Source organism: Petaurus breviceps, unplaced genomic scaffold (assembly GCF_028583685.1).
Source record: "Petaurus breviceps papuanus isolate PSGF00001 unplaced genomic scaffold, PetGlider_PUasm1.0 90845, whole genome shotgun sequence".
Taxonomy (NCBI): domain Eukaryota; kingdom Metazoa; phylum Chordata; class Mammalia; order Diprotodontia; family Petauridae; genus Petaurus; species Petaurus breviceps.
Window position 1 is genome coordinate 1,870,973 of NW_027187359.1, and position 21,587 is coordinate 1,892,559.

At 40.6% G+C, this 21,587-nt stretch overlaps 1 protein-coding gene across 1 annotated transcript in view; it reads right to left on the minus strand.

Annotated features, from left to right (window-relative positions):
- Window positions 1–14,563: 14,563 nt before the first annotated feature.
- The window catches only part of NUDCD3 (NudC domain containing 3), a 129,920-nt gene continuing 122,896 nt past the window's right edge, over window positions 14,564–21,587 (minus strand). The window contains exon 6 of the mRNA XM_069071871.1: window positions 14,564–21,529. Within this exon, the coding sequence (XP_068927972.1) occupies window positions 21,419–21,529 (111 nt within the window). The 3' untranslated portion in view covers window positions 14,564–21,418. The remainder of the gene's footprint in view (window positions 21,530–21,587) is intronic.

A 21,587-nucleotide genomic window follows, 5' to 3' on the forward strand; every position in this document is an offset into this window, starting at 1 on the left:
TGTTTTTCATTAAAACAGCTATTTTTCGTCTTGCCCCCTAAATGTGGTTATACCCCAGAGCTATAACTATTACAGAGAGAATGGGCCTTTGGCCCAAAGAACTAAAATAAGGAAGGGGATGAGGGTGAGGAACCATATTTCCCAAAATGACTTCCATTCCCCTTTACCTCACTGTCCTCCACTGACACCAGTCCACCAATCCCAGGGTCCTGTTACTCATTTTCCCCAAAATTTCCACAAGGTCAAGAAGTAGATAGCTCCTTCTTAAAATATAATTCAAACCACAGAGAAACCCTGTGTCACCATGCTGCCCCAACTCATTCATCTAGCTATTTTTGCCCTGAGAAAACAAAGTCCTAGTTATGATCCTCTTACACCCTAAGATGCATTCCTCAGAATTCTATTCTCTCCCTCCATATTTTTTCTTGTAGGTCTTATCCCCTCCCCTAATATTATCATCTTTGTATATGTAACCCAGGCTGCTCTGGGCATGCCTAGTTTGGTTAAGAAGCACCCTCGAGGGGACTTCGGAGCACATTCAGATTGCCTGCCATGGAGACCTCTTCACCCTCTATCACATTTTAGGAGTAGTCTTTTTTGATCAGTTGCCTGAATCTTTAAATAGGCAATACTGAGATAGTCCAGGCCCTTTTTATTCCTCTTTTCTGCCAATCTTTCTTCTGCTCTTTTTAGCAATTCTTATCTGCTGCATCCAGAGTATGAAGATTTCTCCCTTATCCCACCCTGCAGCAACATCATTAACTGACCTGGTGAGAGGGAAAGGACTTCCTCTTCCTATTCTCCCTCTTTTACCCCAGATCCTAGAAATGGGCCTAGCAGCAATAGTTTCTGTTCTGCATTGTTTGGCCTCCTCAGTTCCAGGTGCTAAAGGTAATCCCTATAGGGGTCCTGGAGTTTGAGCCACAATGACCTGGCAGGTGGGATGGGTGCAGCCAGCCAATATGGAATGGAAGTCTTGAGAAGCCAGGGTACCTAGGATTAGAACCTGAGAGGAGTTTGAGAGTTGGGACTGAGAACTCTATAGGACCTGAGCTAAGCTGTAAAACTAATCCCCTTTCCCTCCCAAAGGACTGAGGTGAAAGGGGCTAGGTTTATGCTTCTTATGTGTTAGGGAGAATAAGTTTGTATATTTGTGATTATACCTTCTGAAGTAAATATTTCTGTATAAAAGCTAATCTGACTGCTAGTGGCTAATGGAACTGAAATACAGCGGTTCTGTTGTCCCTATACTTGGGAGAACACCATTGGTGAGGGCTGGGGCCAGGGACAGAAAGTCTAGATCCCCCAAATTCCTTAAGATTACCAGAAAACCCTGGGAAATGAGTGGGCTAGGGAATGATGAGATCTAACATATCTGGCCTTTAGGAGGTAGGCTTGAGTGGTTTGTGTAACATGTAGATAATTCCCAAATCCACATCCCTGGCTCTGACTTCTCTCCTGATTTCCAGTTCTGCAGCTGCAATAATTGCCTTTTGGATGCTTCTACTTTAACCAATTATTAAACATTTATTATGTTCCTACATAGTGCCAGGCACTATGCTAGGGGATGTCCCAGACTTGACAGGAACACTAAATCTGTCTTTTTCCAATTTCAACAAATTTGCATATCCTAAAGGGTCAAGTTACTGAGACAATACATAAGAGTGTAACCCACTCTGACTACAATTGTACCTCATATGGAATGAGCCTCTTTTAATATGTGAGTAGATCATTTTATATCCTGTAAAAGAGAGAAAACTTTAAGCAGCTTCATTTGCACATTGTAAAGAATGTAAGGCTTTCTTTGAGTAGTTCATTTATATAGTCAACCATAAGTTGGGGATACATCATGATAATAACATTTATATAGCACTTTAAGGTTTACAAAATACTTTAAATATATTGTCTCAGTTAATCCTCACAACAATCCTAGGAGGTTATGTGCTATTATTATCCCCATTTTACAGATGAAACAGAGGTTTAGGTGAACAACTCAGTGCAGACTACAGTTCTGAAGTTGTGAGTTGCCTTGGCTATGTGTTCTCTCCTATACATGTGTCTCAAGACCATTCTAGTGTTAAGTTTGTGTCTAGTCTCCCCCGATGAATGCAGTGTGTATTCCTGGAAGTGTATACTACTAGTTAGTGGGAAAGGGAGATGATTCCTAATTACTATTCTTGCTATGCCATTTAAGTAAGAACTAATTGTCTACTGAATGATCGTTAGTGGGAAGCACACTGGTAGGGGCTTATGAGCTATAGTTTTAGAAGGGTTGTGCTATACCTTTGAACCTGAAGTAGCACCCACTCTCTGGGGGACCCAAACTATGAATGTGAGGGCAAGGTAGGGAAATAGCCCAGAGGGAAGGTTGTTAAAAAATATACATATAAAATAAGTACAAGGTACTTTTAGGGGAGAGGCACTAGTAGCTAGAGGAAGTTGAAAAGGCCTCATGTAGGATGTAGAGTTAAGTTTAGAAGGAAATTAAGATTTCTAAGAGGTAGAGATGAGGAAGGAGTGCTTTCCAGGCATGGGAGGGGGGGGGAGGAGCCATGTGAAAACACGGAGTTAGGAAGCATGAAGTATGACTAGAACATAGAATACATTAAGGCAGGTAACAATAAAGCTGAAAAAATAAGTTAGAGTGAAGTTATGAATAGCTGGAATATTCTCCCTCCTAATGTTTGCCTCTTAGAACCCCTAATTCCCTTCAAGGTTCTACTAAGGTGGTACCTTCTACAAGATGCCTTTCATATTCCCCAAATTGTTGGCCTCCCTGCCAAGTGACTTTACATTTGTATTCTGTCTATAATTTGTGTCACTTCTCTGTGCATGTTGGTTCCCTCCAGGAGAATTTGTTAGAATCCATCTCATCTTCTGCCATCCCCTTCTCCTTTTGCCTTCAATATTTACTGGCATCAGAGTCTTTTCCAATGAGATGTTTTATTTTTTACCTTTGCATACCCAGTGTTAGTCACAGGACCTGGCACATAGAGGTGCTGGATAATTTGAATGATCTAAATCCTATCTTTCCTTCCATGTCCAGTTCAAATCACATCTTTTCAGGAAAACCAGTTCTGACTATTCCAGCCCATTGCAATCCCTCACTAAATTGGACAGGTAGCTCTCCCTTTTATACATTAGTGTTTTTTTTACATGACGCCTCATGGCTCATCGAAGCTCCCTAACAAATCACCTAAACTTACTTTTTACCATCTTTAACTGTTTGTCCAATGGCTTCTACCAACATTCAAAGAGATGGAGACAAAAGGCTAAAATAATCAGGATTTTGCCTTCTAGTGGCCCACTTTCAGACACAGTCTCTAGGAACACATCATCTTGAAATGCAGGATCCACCTCATAACTCTATCACAGTGACTGTCTGCACCACTCATTGGTATTGAGTAGGGACAGATCAAGAGTGACAAGTGATTGTTGTTGTTCAGTTGTCCAGTCTTCTTTATGACCTCATGGACCATAGCATTCCAGGCTCTTGTCCTCCACTCTCTCCTGCTCTTTTCAGAACTCATGTTTGTTGCTTCCATGACACTATCTAACCCTTCTCATCCTCTGCCATCCCCTTCTCCTTTTGCCTTCAATCTTTACCAACATTGGTCTTTTCCAATGAATTCTATCTTCTCATTATGTGACTAAAGTATTTAAGCTTGAGCTTCAATCTTTGTCCTTCCCATGAATAGAGTTAATTTTTTTAAAATATCGACTGATTGTGAGTAAAGCGCTGGCCCTGGAGTCACGAGGACCTGAGTTTGGTTCCAGCCCCAGACACTTAACACCCACACAAAAAAACTAGCCCTGTAACCTTGGGCAAGTTACTTAACCCCAATTGCCCTCCAAAAGGAAAAAAAAAATATATATATATATATATATATATATATATATATATATATCAACTGATTCAAACTCTTTCCTGTCCAAAGGACTCTCAAAAGTTTTGTCCTGCACTAACATTTGAAAGCATTCTGTGGCACCCAGCTTTCCTTAAAATCCAGCTCTTACTGCCATACATTACCATGGAAAAAGCATAGCTTTGACTATATAGACAGACCTTTGTCAGCAAGGTGATGTCTCTACTTTTTAGTATGCTATCAAGATTAGCCATAGCTTTCCTTCCAAGGAACAAGCATCTTTTAATTTCATGGCTGCAGGCACTGTCTGCTATGACCTTTGAGCTCAAGAATATAAAATCTGAGACTGCTTCCAATTCTTCACCCTCTATTTACCAGGAAATAATGGGACCAGATATCATGATCTTAGGTTTTTTTTTTTTAATGTTAAGCTTCAAGCCAGATTTTACACTCTCCTCTTTCATCCTCATCAAGAGGCTTCTAATTCTTCACTTTCTCTCATCAGTGGTGACATATGCATATCCAAGATTGTTATTTCTCCAAGCAACCTTAATTATGGCATTTGATTTGTCCAGCCTGGCATTTTGCATGATATACTCTGCATATTAGGTGATACTTTTCCCCAGATAAGTAGGGAGGAGGTAAGAGAGCACCAAACTGTCCTCTATGAGTTCAAGTTATCAGGCCCATATGAACCACATTCTAGGGCACTAAGAACATTGATTACTAAACCAAGGACTGTGATCTATGAAAGAGTGATGACCTAGAAGAGGAAAGACTTGCTCTGCTTGGTTCTTCAGGGCAGCACTAGGAGTAATGGTGGCAATTGAAGATATGTAGACTTAGGTTTGATGTAAGGGAAAGCATCCTGGTGACTAAGACTATCCCACAGCAAAATGGGCTGCCTCTGAGGGTACTGGGATGCCTTTCGCTGGAGGTCTTCAAACAAAGCCTCCACAACCAATTGTTGGGGTTTTCTCCTTACTTAACTGTCATTATGTGTCCACTTTATGCTAGGCACTGGGGGATTTTTCATCAATGTAGGGAGCATCTGATGAGGAATTTCCTCTCAGAATGCAAATCTGTGCCTTCTCTTCAACTTGTGATTTTAGAGAACTTCAGTGCCGAGCATCAAGAGGCTAAGTGATTTACCCAAGATCATACAGCCAGTAGGTGCCAGAGATGGGACTTGAACTCTGGGCTTCCTGAGTTGGAAGCCAGTTCTCTGTCTACTGCTGGGGATATGAAAACAAATACAAAACTGTCCCTGTATCCAAGAAGTTTATATTGTATTAGAGGAAACAACAGATAAACAGAAATTTAAATACAAAATATGTAAAAATAATTTTCTGAAGAGATTGCATTAGCAACTTGGAGGGATTGGGATAATTTCTTATCAGGAATGTTGTGTAGGGGATACCTATTAGATAGGAGTTGGACTAAATGGTCCCCACAGTTTGCCATCTGTATGAGCCTATAATAAACCATTTTTTTTTTTTTTTACTGTGACCGTAAGCACCTTGGAATTAGGAAGATTTATCATGAGGTTAAATATGGCCTCAGACACTTACTAATTATGTGACCCTGGGCAAGTCACTTAACCCTGTTTGCCTCAGTTTCCTCATATGTAAAATGAACTGGAGAAAGAAATGGCAAGTCACTCCAGTATGGAGTCATGAAGAGTCAGATACAACTGAAACAACTGAACAACAGATTGTGAATGTAAACTCTTAGAGAGAAGGCATCTTCATCTTCCCCTAGCACCATGCCTGGCACACAGTAGGTGTTTAATAAATGCTTGTTGGATTGATGACTGATTGATTGTCTTTGTCCTCTGTGTCCTTGGGATCATATCTTATGTTTCCTGGTGTCTTCCACACCCAACATCATGTCATAAACATAGCTGGTTGATTGATAAATGTTCTGTCAATGTTTGATGATGATGGTGACAAGCAAGTGAAGGGATAGGTGGAGACATGGGTAGTCTTTCTTTTAATTGATTAATTTATTTTTAGTTTTCAACATTCATTTCCACAAGATGTTGAGTTCCAAATTTTCTCCCCCATTCTCCTCCTTCCCCCAGATGGCATGCATTCTAATTACCCCTTCCCCCAGTCTGCTCTCCCTTCTATCACCCCTCCCTCCACCTTATCCTCTTCCTTCTTACTTTCTTGTAGGGCAAGACAAATTTCTATACTCCATTGCTTGTATATCTTATTTCCCAGTTGAGATATGAGTAATCTTAAGGTGGCAGCCAACTAATTTAGCCAGTCTTTGGATTCAAGAGTGAAAGGTAGCAGTGAAGATGTCTCCTCCCATACATTTGACCTGACTGTAAAACAGGACTTGAAAAATACTTTCACAAACTAAGGTATACAAAGTATCTTTACCTGTTGGGCCAGGAAACTATCTGGGATTCTGTCAAGTCCAGCCTTCCAGCAACTCAGCAGTGAGTCTTTGCAGGATACAGATTCTGACTCCTTTTGTTTCTTACCAGTTCCCAATGTGTCCATCTTTTACTGCACTTGAATTCAATAAGTCTCCTTTTGGAAATCAACTAACATATGAAAGACTGGAGAAATCCAGTTCAATCTGGGCAAAGCTTCAGTTTTTAGAAGACTGTACAAATCTTTGGTGGTAGTAATGTTTTTTAATGAAGTAGCTAAAGAAGCAGAAACTCCTGATAGTGACAGCTAATGTGAAAGTTCCATGTATTCAATAAAGTATGGAGTTTTTGTTCATTTTGTTGTTGTTAGAGGAGGGAAATTAGAGGAAGGTTCTCTTTTCTCTCCTTCTATTTCATCAAAGTAAGAACTTTTCACATCTATCTGACCCTATAGTGAAAACCAATTACTCAATTTACTATAACTACATATATAATACATAACATGTATCATATAATTATATATAATGTATCATACATACAAATATATATACATATATATATAACTATATAGGATGTCTCAAAAGTCTTACTTCAGTACTAAACTATTAAATCTTTAAATATTAAAGCTTAAAACTTCACCAAGACTTTTGGGATATCCTACGTGATTACAGCAGCCTCTTTTTTCCCCCCAAGTTATTGCTTTCTCCTTGTAAATCAGCAAAAACTATGAGCTGCCAGTTTCCTTAAAGTTTGGCAACTTACATTTGTAACAAATACTAAAAACCTAAACTAAAATTCACTAAAATTAAAAGTGAATGTAGCTAGGAAATGTTTAACTATTGTCTGAAGAAACTATACTGTTAAATTTAATATAACAAACATAATCATTTTATAAGCAAAGCGAGTTATACATAATTTAATTTTATGTCCCAAAACTAACAGAATGGCCTTAAATTGGCAAAGGGTGCTAAAAAAAAGCTAATATTTGTGTGGAGAGATGTGCCCTCCCCACCTCAGTTAATGCAATCATAGAAGGTCCAGAATGCAATTACAAGGTATTAATGAAGTGTTAAAGGAGTTTTCCTACAACCACACAATAATGTTAATAAATGTTTAATCAACTTGAGAGGACTACAAGGCCCCAGGCCAGGGGTGGGGAACTTGTGTCCTTGAGGTCACATGTGGCCTTCTAGGTCCTTGGGTGTGGCCTTTTGACGGAACCTAAGTTTTATAGAACACATCCTTTAATTAAAAGGATTTGTTCTGTGAAGTTTGGATTCAAAGGGCCACACCTGAGGACCTAGAGGGTCACACTTGAGGACCTAGAATGTCACATGTGGCTTCAAGGTCCCAGGTTCCCCACCCCTGACCTAGGCCTTTGGATGAAGGAACTGACTCCATGCAGGAAGCATCTTGTTGATTGGCTAAGAGAATAAGTCATATACCCTTTGGGCTTATATATAAAAACAGCAACCTGTGTAGCAGCTTAAAAGTCCAGGCTCAGAAGTACTTTGTGGAGGCCTACACCAGAGGAAGGAGAAGAACAAGACATCAGCCGTATCAATGGAGCTACTAGAAGAGGAGGACTCAGTGCATCCAGCAGGAGCAGAAACACGCCCTACAGGACATAGAAGACACAGGGAGAGAGTCACCCAAGAGAAGAAGCCGCTCTAAGGAGCACAACGCCTTCCCGCTGGGACGCAAGAAAGAAGCAGCCTATGGGAGCTCTGTGGAGCGTACTGATACAGCTACAAGAGGAGTTACATGAGGACTCTGGGACAGGCGGGACCGAGAGTTAGGAAGTGCCCTTTGCTATGGATGTATCCTACATGTACCTCCCGTACCAGGTTTGACCCCATTCTTCCCGTAGACATGGTGTGTATTTGTGGGAAAATGTGCCCCCAGTTTAGGAGAGGGGTTGTCTTGTACCAACTGCTCTTACAATACCATCTTGGTTGTTGTTTGGTCATTTTTCAACTGTGTCCAACTCTTTGTGAACCATTTGGGGTTTTCTTGATAGATACTGGAGTGGTTTGCTGTTTCCTTCTCCAGATCATTTTACCAATGAAGAAACTGTGACAAACAGGATTAAGTAACTTGCCCAGGGTGACACAGTTCGTAAGTGTCTGAGGTCAGATCTAAACTCAGGAAGAAGAGTATTCCTGACTCCAGGCCTGGCACTCTATTCACTGTGCCATCTAGCCCATGATACCTTGTTAAAAAGCAAATTGTGACTTATGGCTGATTATTTTTAATAGTATTTTATTTTTTTCCCAATTACAAAAGTGAAAGTTTTCAACATTCACTTTTATAAGATTTTGAGTTCCAAACTTTTTTCTCCCTTCACCCCTCTCTTTGCCCCTCCCCAAGATGGCAATAGGTTATACATGGACAATCATATTAAACATATTTCCACATTAGTCATGTTGTGAAAGAACCAGAACAAAAGGCAAAAACCAAGAGAAAGAAAAAACAACAACAAAAAAGGTGAAAGTAGAATGTTTCCATCCACATTCACTCCATAGCTCTTTTTCTGGATGTGGATAATACTTCCCATCAGGAGTCTTTTGGAATTGTCTCACTTAGATTATTGTTATTGCTGAGAAGAGCTAAGTCTATCAAAGTTAGTTATCACACAATGTTGCTGTTACTGTGTGCTGGTTCTCCTGATTCTGCTAACTTCATTCAACCTCAGCTCATGTAAGTCTCTGCAGGTTTTTTGGAAACCATTTATGGCCGATTATCAAAGTAAAGCACAGCGGTAGGGGCTTGTGAGCTATAATTGTAGGGATAGCTATGTATAGGATTATCCCTAGAACCTAAGGAGTAGTAACCTCTCAGAACCCAACCAGAAAATGAGAATACAAGCTAAGGGAGTAGTCCAGAGGGTGTGTTACATTTGCATACATTCCAATCCCTCACCCACTTCACCTCAGCTCATTTCCCACTTTTCTTTTTCTTCATATCAAATGGGTGCTTAATAAATATTTATTTCATTATCTCCCAGACCTACATTTTTACCCAATGGCATTAAAAGTTTACTAAGAGTTTAACAGTTTCCAGGAATTACATAAAGATAGTTCTAGTGGACTCTGCCCTCAGTAGATTTCATCTGGAATGCTGGGTTCAGTTCAGGGTACCACAGTTTAGGAATGACATCGATGAGTGCCAGGGCACCCCAAAAGGGGCAATCAGGATGGTGAAGGGCCTCCAGCCCACATCCTAAGAGGATCAGTTAGAGGAAGGAAGCAAGCATGGTTAGCCTAGGAAGATTCAAGGGTGACATAATAGCTGCCTACAAGTATTTTTTAAGATTAGATTTGTTCTCTTTGGCCCCAGAGGGCAAAACCAGGTACGAAGGGTAGATGTTGCAAGGAGGCAACTCTAGAATTGACGTGAGGAAAAAACTATCACCAAAAGCCGTTGCAAAAATAGTATGGGCTGCGTCCAGAGGTAGAAAGCTTGCAGACAAAGGTTGGATGGACCTTGGCAGGTGTGTTGTAGTGGGAATTCTTGCTTGGGTATAGGTTGTACTAGAAGGCTGCTAGGGTCCCTTCCACTTCTGAAATTCTGTGAATCTTGAAATTTGCCCAAAAACTTCACATCTCATGATTTATGCAAGGTACAGTGGAAAGAGCACTGGTTTTGTAGTCAGAAGACCTGGGTTCAAATCTTCACTGTAACTCTTGTCACTTGTGTGACCTTGGACAAGTCATTTAGCCTCCCTCAGCCTCAGTTTCCTCACCTGTTAAATGAAGGGGTTGGACTAGATGGTCTCTGAAGTCCCTTCCAGTTCTGGATCTAGCATCCTAGGGTCCTAGGATTTGTGCTTGGTCCCAAATAAGCCAAACATTGGAGGTTATAGATGCACAGTTAATACATTTAACTCAAACCTAACTAAAAAGTTAAGAGTCCCTATGATGATGCTATTTGGCTGAATTCCCATTTGTACCATTTTCCCTGTAGATTCCCCTGCAATATCATTTCATATGTTTTTACAGAACCAATTAATGACACCAGGTAGGGGATATCATTTCTTTCTAGTCCTTTCCTACCTAAGACTTCTCTTTTAGGAGGCCAGTTCAATGTACACAGCAAACCTGGAAGGGGCTACACATGTGTGACAGCCTGAGGCAGGCACTTCAGTCAATCAATAAACATTTATTAAGCACTCACTACTATGCTGTAGGCATTGTGCTAGGTGCTGGGGCTAGAAAGAAAAAAATGAAACAGTTCCTACTCTCATGGAGCTTCCATTCTATTGGGGGAGACAACACATACCTCTAAGAAATCCAAAATAAATGCAAAGTAATTTGGGAAGGCACTAGCAGCTACAAGAATCAGGAAAGGCCTCATGAGCCTAGTGGCATGAGCCACCTGCTGAAGGAAAGTGTTTGAGTCCTTTATAACCTGGCCCCTTCCTACCTTCCATATACTCTACATTCCAGTGACTTTGGCCTCCTTGCTGTTCCTCAAACATGACAGTCTCCTAACTCCAATGTTTTCACTGGCTCTCCTCCATACCAGGAATTCTCTCCTTTATCTCTTCCTCTGCCTGGCTTCTCTGGCTTCCTCCAAGTCTCAGCTAAAGTCCTACCTTCTGCAAGAATCCTTTCCCAGGGGCAGCCAGGTGGCTCAGCGAGTAAGAGCACCAGCTCCAGTGTCGGGATGACCTGGGGATTGAATCCGGGCTCAGATACTTAGCACCACACCCAGAAATAACTGGCCATGTAACCTTGAGCAAGTTACTTAACCCCAATTGCTTAAAAAAAAAATCCTTCCCCAATTCTCCTTAACTGTTGCCTTCTTTCTGAAATTACCCCTAATTTATTCTCTGTGTATGTATATAAACATACACACATAAGTATAAATCTTGCTTATATATAGTTGTGTAGATGTTGTCTCTTCCATTAGACTGTGAGTTCCTTGAGGGCAGGTACCATGTTTTTTGCTTCTATTTCCTTATATCTCCAGCACTCAGCACAGTAGGGACTTAATAAATGCTAGGTGACTGACTGACCCTAGAGTATAGGGAGCCACTGGAATTTAATGAGGTGAGGAGTGACATAGTCAGATACATGCTTTAGGAAAATCACCGTTGCAGAAGTGTGGAGGACTGATTAGAGAGGGGAAAGACTTCAGGCAAGAAAACTAATACAAAGGTTATGATAATAATCTAGGCAAACTGCAACTGTGATTGTGTGGAATAAAGGAGACAGATGCAGAAGATAGAAGTAGAATTGACAAGAATTGGCAACTTAAATATGGAGGGCAAGGGAGAATGAGGAGTAAAGGATGACTGAGTTTGCCAACTTGGGTGACTAGCATAGAAATAAAGTTTGGAAAAGCAGGTTTGGGAGAAAAGAAAATGAGTTTTGTTTTTGGACATGTTGAATCACATGTCCAAAATGAGTCTGCCTTGGAAATTTCCTTTTAACAGTTTATCTCTGGTTTTAGGGTGGTAGGGAAAAGTGGTGGGATTCTGACAGAAGCCATTGGTGTGGGGGACAGTTCCTCTCTCAGTTAAGGTGGTAAGAAATCTCTACAAAGGTCCTAATCAGTGCTGCTTCACTGTCGCACGAGAGCCATAGATTCTCAAAGCCTATACCTGCAGACCTCTGGCAGGTCCTAACAAACCATATTTTAGAAGGGACATTGACAAGTTGGAACATGTCCAGAGAATCAGTGATGATGGTGAGGGAACTGGAAACCATGCCATGCCAGGATGCTGGGACTCTTGAACCTGAAAAATAGAAGTCTCTAGAAGAACATGTTAGCTTCCTCAAATATTTGAAGGGCTGTCCTGGGAAGGGAACTTTGTCACTTGGGTTAGGACAAGTTGCTTCTCCTGAGATTCAATCTCTTCATCTGTAAAAGGGAGAGGATGGAATGTCTTTAAGGATTTGTTGCAAGCTTGGAGCTGAGCTCTCTCTGTGGCTGCTGAGAACATTGGTTTCAAACTGTGTCATCCTTCCAAGGGCACATTCTGTGCTTAGGCCTCCCCAGGAATGTTTAATGTGAACTGGGTGGCCATGGAAGAGGGTGGGGGCTCATGTTTCCAATGCATCCCCAGTGACTCGGCTGGGTATGCAGTGTGTAGGTGGAGCAGAACGGTGGGTGCAAGAGCTCAGTTAATTTCAGCACTGAGGTGTGAAGTTAATTTCTCTTCTAAGCTGGGGGTGGAGAGAACTATTGGAAATATGTGGTCCTATACTAAGTACAACCTGCCCCTTAATGGAAGCTAATGCAACTATTGGTTGGGCACAGGCAGTTTTTGGACATGCCACAAATTTAAATAAGAGAAACTAAACTGAAAGAGAATACTTAACACATTTGACTTTTTTTTTTTTTTACAAGAACCTCAAAGCACTCTATAATATACTATCTGCCTTATTTGTGGAACACTTCTCCTGACACCAGCAGGTAGGTATTATAACAAAATACAGATAGGAGTAAATGCATTGGATTTAGTTGAACTATCTAAATTCTTACCCATCTAGAAAGGGAGGGCTCCAATGCAGATTTTTTTTTTATCCTTCCTTGAAAGCTGAATATCTAGGGCTCAGTCTTAGGAAATTTTTAAGACCAAAAGCTTTACACGGTATCTGCAATCCTTAAGTCTTTAGCTTTGACCTCCTGCCCTACATTTCTGGCAGCCTTCAGGGCAACCCCTTTTGTATTATTCCCTTCCACATGGCCCCAACTCAGGTTACATCCCCAAACCTCCTATTCTTGTGACTTCATTATCAGAGGTAACATCATTTACCCAATTTCCCATCTTAAAACAAAAAAAACTATATCCAGCAAAACGCACTCTTGAGGGCAGGGGCAATTTTGTTTTTGCCTTTGAATCTACTGCGCCTACACTGGTTGGCTGCACAGGACTCATGGAAGCAATCCCACTTCTGACAGGCACAAAGATTTTGACCATCTTCATTTCTGATCTGGGTCAGTTTTCCTTTCCTTTGGTATCCTAGTTCTCTGCCCTGCCCCACCCCTCACTTTCCTAGGGCGTCACAATATTGATGCTAGACTGAATGCTGACACTGAAGTAGCTTTAGCTACTGCATCAGAACTCCCAAACTCAAGAGATCCACTAGCCTCAGCCTCCCCAGCAATAGAGACTAGCAGCATTTTGCTACCGTATTGGGGGACTGGGATATTCTTTCCAACAATGCAAATCAAAACTCATTCACATCTACCCATCCTATGTAACTCTTGGCCATATCCTCCCATATGTTCACCACAGGCATTCTACCCAATGTGCTGGACACCTTGACATTGCAAGGATACCAATGGAACACACAGGCTAGGTTAGTCTTTATTCTTACTGTGTTAATTGTCCATTTGTTTATACATATATAGGCTACAGCTCTAGAGTTGGAAGGGACATCAAGTCTAAACTATTTATTTCACAGATGAGGAAAATTTAGCTTGGAGGAAATCAGGTGATTAGTCTGAGGTCACACAGATACTCACAGATTTCTTTGATAACATTTTTGGTTGCTTCTCTTGTGTGGCAATCTGCTCCCACCCATCATGTATTTCTTCCTTGTTCTTAGGCTGACCCTTGACTTCTGTTCTTCGGAGACTGTTATTTCAGGACTTATAACCATACATCCCCATCAGAAGAATACTGCATTTTAAAAAGGGTCTTTATTTTAGGAAAAAGCCTGGGGTCTTGAACTTTTCACTTTCCAGAGGTAACCCAGCTTGTTCTCTTTCTACTCAATTCTTGGCCTAGCTTATTGTCCACTCACAGCATCTATCCAAGATACATCTATATATCATAGCAAGTGCTTCATTAAGTGTTGAATTGAATTAGTATTGACTCTTTTCTCTTTCTCATATCTGATTACCAAATATTATTCATTCGACCTCCATACTGTGTCTCTCACCCATACCCTCTTCTCTATTTCCACTACTATCATCACTACCACCACCACCCTAGTAGGTATCCTCATTACCACCCACCTGGACTATTACAATAGAATCCTAACTGATCATCCCATCTTCATTCTTTTGCCTCCAACTTAAACTTACTTATGAACTGATCTGGTCACTACTCAAAAATCTTTGATGGCTCTCTGCTGCTATGTAAGCATCACAGCAGAAGTGAATCACAGAAAGTCTACTTCTAAATGCAATACACAGCATATTAGTTTATAGACTTATAATTGTGGTCCAGTTTCAAAAAGTCTCAAAGAATGTAAGAAGGTATATATACAATTAAAAAAAAACCTCCAACTCATTTAGCTCTTAATTTAGACTGAAGAAAGAGACCAGACTGAATAAATAAAAAGTCTTAGCATTTTTAAAAAATCATTTTATTTCTTTTAAATACATAAAGTGGCTTCAGTGTTGTCAGAGGCACAAATGGCCTTACTTTGATGGACAAGAATGATTTATAGCTAGTCAATTTTAAAATGCTTCAAAAATTCTTGGACGCATCAAATTCATTTATTATGTTAAGTATAGCTCCTGCAATTTTATTTACATCATTTGCTTCACAAATTTTCTAATCTTAGAAAGAGAAAAGGTAAATTAGTCCAGTCCATATTTGAATTATCACATTTTATATGAGTAGAATCTGATTAATAAAGTTTTGTTGGGCCAGCATTTTAAGCCAATTCTCCATCTTCACCACAATCCAGAGAGAAGTGATAATAGCTTGTGTATACAGCACTTCAATGTTTACAAAGTACTTCACACATTAATTTCATTTGATCTCTACAACCCAAAGAAGCAGGTATCACCTATCACCTCCATTTTAGAGATAAGTTCTAAAAAAAGCTAAGTGACTTGTCTAGAGTCACACAGCTATTAAGCATCTGAGGCAGGATTCAAACCCATATACCTAACTTCAGGTCGAGCACTCTCCATAGCGTGGCCCACAGCTCCACACGTTTCCTTCCCCTTAGGCCTCAAATGACACTTTTGCATGGTGAACATTTTGTATTAAGTTTCATCAAGATTTCTATCTAATTTCTCAGCTCAAGCTCCCTTTCTCCCTCCATTTCTTATTTTGGAAATCGCCTTGGGATTGTGTTAAATCTTTTGGGCGAAGAGGCTGCATGTGCCCGACAAGGTCTAATTTGCTTTTGAATTCTCAGTTTATGGTTGGATTCTCTTCACACTGAACAAATGTGAACTGCTCTAAATCCAGTGGTCTTGTTGGGGTCAATTCTTCCCAGCTGACCAGTCAAGGGAATAGATTTGGGGTAGGGTGATGGCAGCTTTGTTTCCCAATGGTGCATGTTAAGTTCAGTTCTTTAAAGATCAACTGATCCTTTCTGGAATCGTTTTCACTTACAATTTTGATTCTTGATTTTTCTTTTTTTTTCACCATAGGCAAACTCTAAAAGAAAATTGGCGTACCCGTGTCTTTGAAATGTATCCTTCTGGGCTATTTTTAATTTCTACTTTTTAAAAATCTTATGCAGAACCTTTAAGCAGCCTTAAGATTAAATGAGAAAGGCCCAAATCAGGCCCTGTCCTTGATACCATTTACTTCCCCTCCAGCACACAAATGATTTATAACAATAAAGTGCAGCGCAGAGTATCAGACTTGGAGCCAGAGTACCTGGGTCTGGATATTCAATCAGAATGTTAGTTCAGTCACTAATACTTGTGTGGCCCTGGACAAGTCACCTCAACTCACTGGGCCTCAGTTCTTCATCTAGAAAACGATGGGATGAATGACCTCTGAGACCCCTTCTGGTTTTAAATCTATAATCCTGCAATTAGGATAATCTAACTAGGCTACCAGATGGTGTTAACAGGCCTGAGGTTCAAATATGTACAATTAACCTCAAACCTTTTCATCTAGGTGTCTACCCCTTCCCACTTCTATATACATTGGTTAAGATGCACAATACAATGCATTTGTATGGTTCCTTTTCCCTCTGCCTTTAATGTTTACCCTCATCAAACTTCATTTCTATAAAAGTTGTTGGGGGTCAGGGGGAAAGGTGAAGAGGGAGAATATAGGGATAACAGTTTTACTTGTCCTGCTCACATCATCAATATGATCCTGCCCATAACCAATCTGAGTACCCTTTCAAATACTGCTAACTTTAGGGAGTTGTGCAGTACCATGCAACACAAGTTAAGCAAAATTTGGATGTTTCCAGGCAATTAAAGCTCTCTTCTACATATCTGCCTATCTAGAGCACGAAGGGCCTGTATAGGTAATCAGAAAACCCAGTCTTGCCTCAAATCTCAGAGCATAACACTGAATACATGATACTCTCTTCTTATGCCCAGTGGAAGATGTAGTTAAAGTGAAGGCCTGGAAGTCTAAGAATAGACTGAGGAGCATTTGGGTTTATCCCAGAGTGGATCCAGTGTGGTTCTGAATTGTTAGGCCTGACTTAAGATAGTACAAAATCCATATTGAGGCAGGACATTATTTAACAGTTCACCTAATTAACTAAAGGATCATACCATTTCAGAAGGTACCTTAAAGCATCATATGGTCTAATCACTTCATTTTACAGACAAGGCAATTAGGAAGCAGAGAAATAAATAAATAACAGTAACCTGAATTTACATAATGCTTTAAAATTTAGTTTCACATACATTATCTCATAAGATTCTCACAACAACCCTGTGAGGCAGGTGCTATTTTATGAGGAAAAAACTCAAGGAGTTTAAGTGATTTGTTCAGGGTCACATAGCTAGTAAAAATCTGAAGTAAGATTTGAACCTGGGTCTTCTCAACTCCAGTTCCAAGAACTACGTTCTGTGGCCATGCAGTGATATGCCACATGCTATGAAGTTGTAACAAATTTATGTATTCTGGTTCCAAGTTTTTTCTGTGTTTGTTTTACTATACCATGCTGCTTGCTCTCAATACCACAGTTTAGAATACACATTAAATGAGTTTGTAGGATTCCATGGTACATTACGTTCATCATTTACATTATCAGAGAACATGATTACTTAAAGAAATCTTAAAGGCCATCTTGTCCAAACCCTACCTGAATAAGAATTCCTTCTGCAACATACCCATATCAAGCCTTTGCTCAGAGAGCTCCAGTGAAGGGGATATCCACTGTTCTGGAGACAATCCATGCTATTTTTGAACATACAAATTGTTACAATATTTCTTTGTTTCCTAGAATTCTACTTCCACCTCCATCTCCGAAGTATGGGATATGGTATACCAAAGGATGATAGCCATCAACTCTCAGCAGCTGAGAGTCATTATTTAATAAGGTAAGGAAAATACTATTTTTTTCTTAAGTAACACATGGCAAAATACTAAATTAGAAGGGCTACAGCATAAATGGGAATGAAAGTTTGCTTCTTGGACATTATTATTTTAATTATTATTATTATTCATGGGATGCCCCAAGGTAAATGCAGAGGCAAGGACATGCACTTGAGATAAAACCTCATCTGAATTCTTTTTAACTGGGAGGGATACTTCAATGGAAGAATTCTAAGAGGATAAGTTATTGCAAGGTACTCATCTGAGCACTATCCAGATGTTGAAGTTAATGTATAATTCAGGTAGCATCTGCCAAAATACACTAATGATCTATTTGCACCTAGATAGAGGATGAAGGACTTCAATTTCCTTCTCATTTTGAAAGATAGTTTAAAACCCCATTTGACTTCTAAGCACAGTGCAGTCTGGCAATCCAAACAAGTAACATGAGAGTGCAGGTAGGTGGGAGCCACCTAATATTAATTCATTAACAGTATTTCCTATGTATCTGGGCCCAGAAATATTGAAATGATATGTCACAATTAATTATCAAATACAGATGGAATTTTTTCAGCATCAAATCTCACACACAGACACCAAGCTGCTTAAACACAGATTTATTGCAAACCAAAACAGAAATGTGGAGTGTGTGAAGAAGGAGAGTGGCCTTAGGATGTAGCATGCCCTACTCTTTGGCTCCCCTGGAGAAAGGAAGTGAGATGCCCTGCTTTGCTCAGAATCTCTGTTCATGGAACTTAGTGGCCAAGTTGCTGTTGTTGGTTCTCAAAGAGAGAAAACAGGTAGTGCACACCAACTCTGTGGGGCTGCACTGGCACATGGACAGAAACGGTAGGGCAGAAGTTTAAGAAGAGAGAAAGCAAATCATTATAGAGGAGGGGATGAAGGTTTAAAAATACAGATAGCTGTGATTAATGTATATCCTGGAAAGTTGGGTCTAAGTCCAAGTCTTCCAAGTCTAGTCACTTAACATGCACCAGAGAAGCTTGCTACTAAAAGGAATCTTTCAGTGAGTTCTTCTATAATGTAATTAAACACTCCTAAAAGTTCCTATTTTTGTTTAGTGGTTTCATTTCTTTTAATAGGGGCATGCCAGTAGAGCTTCTATCGTTTGATACACTTCCTAACAGAAGACAGAAGACCTGAGCCACATTAGGGCACCCTGGGTAGAAGAACACTTACAATAGGAGTAATTCTTAAAAATCTTCCAGTAGTTTATGGACAGATTATCTATTCTCCCTGCTTTAGCCAAACCACATATATTCTTCTGCAAAGCTCCTATACCATGGGTACTTAAGGAGCTGGCATAACTACGAATTAGAAAAATGCTAAGAACAGCAAGAGAGACAGACAATCAAGAGGTACACATAAGTGTCATTAAAAACTAAAAACAAAGGAGTCTTTAAACACAGAGCGGGAGTCCCGCCTGTGAAATGCTGCTCTGGGATGAGAGCGCATTAGCCTCACTCCCCTTCATGCGACCTCAGAGAGAAATAAGCAGAGACCTTTGTATTTCAGCAAGTTTCAAAGCACAAGGCCCTCATAACAGGCAATGCATTTTTCTTATTTTTGCTCTGTAATTCTAGAGAATAACTCCATTCTGATTTATAAAAACTATAACCTTAGTGACTAACCCCAATATAACATGGTATTGTCTGCCATCACTTCCCCAAGAGGAGATATCTCTTAGACTTTTTAGGAGTCTTTAACTGTTTAGAATAAGCTGATGTTGCCCCTAATACCACCTGGACACCTCAACACTTCTGAGTCTGCAGAGATCTACCATGTAACTCAAGAGGATGACCTTGGTCTTTTCTGCAGAAAAAAAGATACATGTTTTACGGAAAGTTCCCTGGGGATGAGAATTGAACACCTTTCTTAGAAGGACTCCAGGGAAATAGTGTGGCTGGAAATAAGTTGTAAGTCATCAGCTGACTCGGAAATGACAGTCTCAGTAAGATCACTACTTAGCTGCTGGACCCACCCATCCTTATAGAAGTGGATGAGCATGATTTGTCCCATAAAAATCAGTCTATTATTCTCTCAGAGAAGGGTCACAATAAGAATATATAGGCATCAATTATGGGAGACCTTAAATTGGGGTGGGTTTCTGAAGGAAAGAAACATTTCTCTAAGAACTCAGAAAAAAAAAATTGATCTAATCTATCTTCCTGGATTATCTGTTAATCAGACATGTAATGCTAGATGAACCTGAAGGCTTTACTTTCTGAGTAGTGGTCAAATGGGATTGGAATAAAGATTTAATCAAAAGTAGGCTATGTTTATATCTTTTGAGCTAACAGTGATGTGCTGTTTCTAAGGAACAATGAAAAACAAGTGTCCCTGAACAAGCAAAGAGCTCAAGAGTACTTGTTCCTAGACTTCAGAAGGAACAGTCACCAGGCTGGCTCACCTATAAGCAGTTTTTAAAGTGGAGGTCCCATCCTTGTCAATAGCACAGATTAGCAAGACAGTTGTTTTTTAGGTATTAATAAGGCTCTTTCTCCTAAGTATCCAAGTGAGCAGTGGCTACTTCTGCACAGTAGGAACAGATGGGAACAAAGATGTAAAATGCATCCAGCTCATACAGAGCATGATTTTGAGAGTACCAAGTTCCTGGCATTTCTGCCTCTGTCTGTTCAGCACACGGGAGCCAGCATTTTTATTCCTACCCTTATTGTAATTATTCTACAGGGACAGTAATAGTTCCACTGGGGCCATTGAGGGCATCAATGATATCCTATGCAGGATACCCATTAATCATCTGAGGATTTCCACTGCTTTGTGCCTTTCAACCGAGGGTAAACCTATCATTCATTGTATGCTGAAATCTCTCCCCTGTTCCCAGAGACTGCCCTGCCTCCCACTGAGCTCCCAGGAGATATATGTAAACAAAATGTAAGTTGTGGATCACTGGGGCTGAAAAGAGACTTTAGGATAAACAGAGAAGAACAGTGGCAGCTAAAAGTCCATTACTCAGACAAGAGTGGGACATAATACATGGCTAACAATGGGATGCATAGGTGTTGACCTAACCTTCCCTGGCCTCAGAGAAAGCCATGATTAGACTTGCACTCTCTCCTGAGACAGAAATCCTTATCTGCAGTGGATCCTTGCTGGGAGAACTTGCACTTCCTTCCAATATTTGGGCCTTGTTCAATAAGAGCAACAAATAAAGATACCAGAATCCCAACGAGGCAGGTTTCTGCCACTGTGGGGGCAGCTTCAACCTCCTATTGCTACTGCCTGGGAGGCACCCAAAGGCAGGAAAAAACAGGACTTGACAAAGTGATGAGCAAGACTGAATGTGGAGTCTTTAAACAAAAGGCCAAACTAAGGGGCTTCCTGAAACAGTACAGCCTGAAGCAGCCGTCACAGAGCCACTTCTCATCAGCACACATAAGTCACACAACTCCAAATCACTCCAACAACTGCAGGGAAAAAACCCAGCAACAGCAACTCCCTTCCCCCCGCCCCAACCCTCCCTCCCCACCCCCAAAAGAGAACTGAGCAGAATCGCATCAAAACAACAGCAAGCAGAGAACACAGAAGGAAAGAAAATGCGGCTTGCAGTGGCTGGTTACCGTGGTGACGGGAGTATGTAATCCTGCATTTGCTAGGACATCTCCCTCATGCATAACAAATATCCTAACTTGGCATCAGCCATAGCAGTTGCTATGCATTAACCTTCCCTCTACTTCCCCCCCTTCTTCCCTGAAACAGACAGGAAGGGAGGAGGGACGAGGTTGGGGTACCCAAACACCCCTTGCAAATGAAGATGGATACAGGGGTGGACAAGATAAGAGTCCCAGGCATGCATGGGAGCCATGAAGGAAAAGCAGGAGGGAAAGAGCCCACACAAAAAGGCCTCTCTCTGCCTTATCTTCTACTTCCAAGAGCTTGACTTGAGTGAGTTTCCTTTCCTTCTTGTCATTAAAACTGCACAGCCCCTGGGGAGATGTTGAACATGGAAGGGTCGAATCTCTGGCCTCGGAAGGGGGAGCCTTCAGCATCCCATCCCTTCTTCAGCATCTCATGGACTTTCTACAAATAAAAAATAGAAAAATTAACATCACCACAAGGCACTGCAAAGTTTCCCCCC